General features: G+C 35.2%; 1 protein-coding gene across 1 annotated transcript in view; it reads left to right on the forward strand.

The window, feature by feature from the left end:
* The window catches only part of Hmcn1 (hemicentin 1), a 393,676-nt gene that overhangs the window by 157,100 nt on the left and 230,417 nt on the right, over nucleotides 1–6,159 (forward strand). Inside the window, exons 10-11 of the mRNA XM_005375081.2 lie at nucleotides 717–838; nucleotides 5,548–5,823. Coding sequence (XP_005375138.1) covers nucleotides 717–838; nucleotides 5,548–5,823 — 398 coding nt within the window. The remainder of the gene's footprint in view (nucleotides 1–716; nucleotides 839–5,547; nucleotides 5,824–6,159) is intronic.

Consider the following 6,159-nt stretch of genomic DNA (forward strand, 5'->3'; position numbering starts at 1 on the left):
CATTGTTAATTCCCTACCACTCTGTAACTCTGTAATGTCTGTACTGATCCTATGCTATTTTGTAAAATGTTGTCAGTCTGTTAGTATTTTCCTCCTTTTATTTCTAAAATAAAAAAAATATTATCAATGGAATGAATACATAATATAGAAGAAGGATTCTTTTAGTCTAAATGATAGAATTTGACTTAAAATTGATATTTTAAAAATTGTATATGTATATTAAATCAGGTATGGTATATAGCACCATACATATATAATTTATATATAAGAAAATCAAGAAAAATTTTCTTCTTAGAGTTGAAAATTTCATTTCTTACCTTCACTTTTCTAATAAGCTGGTTCAGTTGTGTTGGTTAGGGTCTGCAGTGAACGTGGTCAAAAACTGGAAAAGAGGGGGAAAGGAGAGAGATTTAACAATTATTTTTCCGCTCTGCTGTATTTTAACAGCCAGAAAGTGGTTCTCCAAAGAAATTTGCAGGCTTCCTAATTATTGTCATCATTATATCTTTTACTCTGAGTAGAAAAATTTGACTTTCTTGTTAAAATATTAAAAATGTGTAATTTTTAAGATACAAATAATTCTGCAGTTTTATCAATGTATTTTTTTTACATCGCTCTTTTGAATGAATCCTTCAAAAAGAAATAGATAGATCATTGCTTTCAACTGGGCCTTGTTTTTATAATAACTAACTTTTGTTTCCATTTCTCACCCCCAGAGAATCCTCCACTGTAAACTGGGATATTGAAAAGGTCACTTTGTCTGATGAAGGCTCCTATGAATGCATTGCTGTCAGCAGTGCAGGGACTGGACGGGCACAGACGTTTTTTGATGTCTCAGGTACTTATCACTGCGTTCTTTTGTGGTCGTCAGCATACAACTATAACTATAAAACGGGATGTTTTCTTACCAGATTGTGTTTATACAATGGTGTTTATGATCTTTTAAAATAATTTCTCTACCTTACTGGATTGTGAACTCAGCTTCTGGCTTCATCACATACCAGCTGTTTGACTTTCCTTATGCCTTTAAGAACTCAATGTCTTAGTTTTCTTAACTATAAAATAATATAGTAAGAGGGAGAATTTGTGATAATTATCTGGCTATAATATATATAAATAATTACAAGGCAGGTTATCACATAGAAACAATTAATATGCAGTTACTGTTTTTACTAGTATTGTTATTCTGAGATATTATTTCTGTTTTGCAATAACTACATGGCATTTCTCTTTGAAAAAATAAAGTTTAAAGACTGGATCTATTCTGATAATAGCAAGGGTAAGCATCCCCTTTCCTTCCCATATCCATCATGAACAGAGTGTTTTTATGAATGAATTCTGATTTCTTAGTTGAATAAAATAGCGGAAGTGATCACATTCTAGGAACACAGAATCTCAATGTCTATAGTCTTGGTACTAAGAAGGAAAGAAGTAATGCTAATTATTTGACATTTAGATATATATATTTCCTATGAATAGATAGGAGCCAAGGTTCATATTTTATAAGGTAAAATACATTAAAATAAAAAATGTTCCCCTAGTCTCCCAGAATTCATAGGGAAAACATCTATACATAGTCAGTGATCAGGATTAAGCCACTTAATGTATATCTATATATTAAACTTTATTTCAATTGCTCTTGGATTTATATTGCTGAGTTTAAGCCATTTTTACATGGCTTATTTTGAGCCATATTTATATGGCTACTGCTGATTTGCAACAATCTATATGTTTGTTTATAGTATTGGTTTATATTTTCTTGAGATAATTTAGGATTCAGGAATTTTAATTATAATACTGTTGAGAAATCCAGGATAAGCTCAAGCTGAACTTTGAAACAGATGCATGTAAGTCAGCCAAACATGTTTTTCCTTCAGTAAAACTATTTGTATTCTTTTACTCTTAGAAAAATAAAGATTGTCCTCTGAAATAATTCAGCAAGTTGACATATATCACAAACTATTCAGGTTTTCATCTCCGAAAATTATGGGAAGTATTGGAATTGTATCAACACTGCTCAGCTTCTGGGCAAACAAACACTTGAGCACTTTTAGTATTTTCTCAGAGATCTTAGTTAGGAGAAGGGAAACAGGGAAAGAGGTTTGAGTGAATTGATTCAGACACCTTGCAAAAATAGCTGAGAAGTACCAGTAGGAACTTGTGAGCGGCTGAGTTCAGCTGTGTGGTGTCAGGAACTTTCTGTTTGTGTGCCCTGCATGTACCTTGCGAGCACTAATATGTGCCGGCCGGGTAATGGTGTAAATAGGAAATCTTTTTCAGGAGCTGTTTCCCACTCAATTATGAAAGAAAAGGGCAGAAGCGCTGATAGTAATGGCAGTGATTAGAAGAGCAGCAGTGACAAGCAAGCACTCGTTAGATTTGAGAGAGTAGACATTTCCCGCGGAGGTAGCTGTTGTTTAGATACCAACCTTTACCTCCACCTACTGTGAACTTCCCTTAGCCTGGGCTGAGGTCATAGTCGGGCAGCACTGCTGGAACTGTTCATCGGCACAGCGGGGTCAGGCATCAACTTTCAGAACACTCATCTCATATTTCGCGAAGCAGTGGTAGGGAAGGTAGTGATACTTCTGTGTAACTCTTGTAATTATATCGTATAAAGTCAAGGAACACTTGAGGCTGTTTAAAGAAGAGCTAACTATCTACCAATATGTTACTTGAATATTTTTTAGCACTTTGTTCTATTTACATGTTTAAGGATTTTTCATTCATTTGAAATGTTGGTCATTAACTGTTTTAAATACACACTGGGTGAAGAAAACATTGTGCTTTACTTTTACTTAAAACAAGTACATGGAAACCAATGAATAAAACTGAAGAAGCATCAAAATCTCATTCTTTTCAAATGATATCTAGTAGTTTAATAGTACTGCACAGGTATATTAATTTTCTGTACTGATTTTCTATTTCACAAATCCCTCACCCAGTATACACACATATATACACTAACACACACACACACATATACTCACAGTGCTTGAAATTGTGGGTTTAAGTAAAATTTTGAATAAAAAAACTTGCTTAGGACCTGTCAGTGGCAGGAAACCTTAAGCTGCAACTATGTGATATTCTTCTAAAATAGGATAAGACTTTGGAAGTTATTCTGCACCATCTCATCATTTCATAACTAAAGAAACAGAAGCCTGGAGCAACTGAGTAACCATTGGGATGAGTAGCTGATGAGAAGCAGATTCCTGGACTTCTGACTCTTAGTCCAAGGCCTATGCTTGTCACGCATCTTGCTTCAGTACTGTATCCTCAGCTCAATATGCTTTCACTCAGGAAAGCCCTTGCTTATACACCCAGAATGAAATCATCTAGTATTTATAATCTTAGCCTCTTTCACAAACTGCTATAACTCTCCCTCATCACTCCCCTCTCCTCAACAAGTTTATTTACATGTGTATAAAGATGTTCTTGCACCGTACCTCCAGGTATTTGTGCCGTGGTAGTGTCACATATTTCAAACCTTTTTTTATGTGGTAGTGTTGAGGATTGAACCCAGTGCCTCAGGCATGTTAGGTGAGCACTGTAGCACTGCGTTACAACCCCAGTCTTACATCAAACCTTATCTGCCCATATAAATTCTTATAAAATTGTCATTTGACTTTGTAATTTATATTTGAAGGAGAAAGATTCTGAGGCAGAGTTTGCATTATTGGGGATTTCTCCAAGGAAAGCACCTGTAACGAAGGAGGGAAGTGGAAAGACATGATCTGGGATGCAGTTTCAACAAGGACCTCATGTGATCCCATGGGAGTTGTGGAGCTGGGACAGCCCTGATTGGGGCTTATGTACCTAGAAGTGACCTAATTTCAATACGTTAGTGTCATAAGACTTTGGAGTTACAGGAAGTCTTTAAGATCACTTATTTTAATGAGCCTATTGTTCAGATAGAGAAATAAAACTACCAGTAAGTTGACTTACCTAAATTCACCAAGCACTGTAGGGGTAGGACCTATTGATTGCCAGATTCAATAAATAGAAAAACAGGAAGTCCAGGTAAAATTGAATTTCATGTAAGTGTGTCTCAAATGCTGCATCCACCATAGTAAAATATTATTTAATGTTTATCTGACAAACAAATTTAACAGTGCCCTTTATTTTACATGTCAACCCTAGCCAGACTGCAGTCAGGACTTCCTAATTTTGTCATGTATTGTTTCTTCTAGATTAACTTCCTGTTTTCATTGAAGGCTTTTTAAAACATGGCAGAATAATAAAAAGTTCATGTTTATTTTAAAAAGTAATTTAAAAATAGCACTTAGAAAAAGTTTGGTGTACAAGGATAAATATAACAGAAAATATGTAAACATTTCTATTGCTCAGAGATAACCACTATGGTTTTTGGCACGTTTGCTTCCAGTCTTGATTCTGGGCCTGTTATATTTATCTGCTTTTGTGTATAGCTTTAAATACATTGGGGCAAACTTGATCTTAATATCTGACATGCTTTTGTATATTGACTAAAACAAACAAATAGATTTCCAACTAGCAATTATCATCAGTTTTTATTGCTATATTATTTATAATGGATTGCTATGGGAGATGGTATTAAAACATTTGGCAGAGTGAGCCGTAAAGGGGGAATTTAGATTCAGCTTCAAAACAAGAGCCATATGCGATTCTCCCTGGAAATGTTGGCTAAATATTTAATTAGCAGTTGGGTTTTGAACAAATCTGAAATATATGTGTGTTCACTACTCAGTGCCCTTTGTGTAGATGTTTCTGTGGCTACACATTTATGAAAAGTGTATACCTATCTTCACCTCACACATTTTTTTTTTGTTTTGTTTGTTTGTTTTCTGGTACTGGGAATCGAACTCACGACCTTGCGCTTGCCAGGCAGGCACTGTGCCGCTGAGCTAAATCCCCAGCCCGCCTATCTTTACCCATTCTTGCTTGGAGGATGATGGTCCACTGTTGCTGTTGGTTTTCTTAGTGAGATTGTAACCCCTCTTGAGGCCAATATTGTCATGTTTTTTCAGTGTTTGCCATCTTTGTGGACTTTTTAAAAGAACACTATATATATACATATATATATACACACACACATACTATATATATACATCTTTAAATATATATAGTGTATATGTATAGAGTGTGTATATGTATATAGTGTATATGTATATATATAGTGTATATATATGCATCTTTACATTTTAAAAATCTGTATACCACCTTTATCAAAACTGAAATTAAAAAATGTGCTTCATTTCACAATGCTAAATCTATCCAGCCATATCCTTTTGCTATGTCTTTTTGATGCTTACCTTTACAGTTTATAGATTTGGAGTTGAGTATTCTTTGGTATGTAAATATACACTACTTTTTAAACTGTCCTTTAACTAGTTCCTAATTGGGAGGAGGGGGGGGTCACTGACATATGTATTAATCAGTAAGTTCTATTGTACTGCAGCTTTGTTACCTAGAAACTTAGTGCTTACTCAGGTTTTGAACCATATGCAGTATACAGGTGAGCATGATGGCTTCTAGATCTCTTGATTTGGATCTTTTGATTTCATACAGAGCCTCCTCCAGTCATCCAAGTGCCAAATAATGTTACAGTCACTCCTGGAGAGAGAGCTGTTTTGACATGTCTTGTCATCAGTGCTGTGGATTATAATCTAACCTGGCAAAGGAATGGCAGAGATATTCGACTGGCAGAGCCTGCGAGGATTAGGACACTGGCCAACCTCTCCCTGGAGCTAAGGAGTGTGAAGGTCAGCGATGCTGGAGAGTATCATTGTGTGGCTTCCAGTGAAGGCGGGTCAGCTGCAGCTTCGGTTTTCCTCACGGTGCAAGGTACTGTCCTTATGTAACTTCTAAATCATGCATCCTTCAATCTCTGCCCTTCCTCATAAACTCTCTGAAAATGACATTGTCTATCCAAACAATTAGTTTTCAATGAAAGAATGTTTGGCTATCCTCGGTTGTCTAAACTGACTAAGATGGAACCATCACTAACAAATCAACAACTTTACTAAATTACAACTAATCCTACTATTTGAAGAAAAAATGAGTATCCTTTCCAGATGATTTAATAGTGGCAAATGCTCTAATATATCATGTGGATTTTTAAAAAATTTCCAGTTGTTTAATTAATTGGTGCAAAAAAGTTCCTTTCCAATTTAAGTACTA

This window comes from Chinchilla lanigera, unplaced genomic scaffold, assembly GCF_000276665.1.
Source record: "Chinchilla lanigera isolate Chin_1 unplaced genomic scaffold, ChiLan1.0 scaffold00005, whole genome shotgun sequence".
NCBI lineage: Eukaryota > Metazoa > Chordata > Mammalia > Rodentia > Chinchillidae > Chinchilla > Chinchilla lanigera.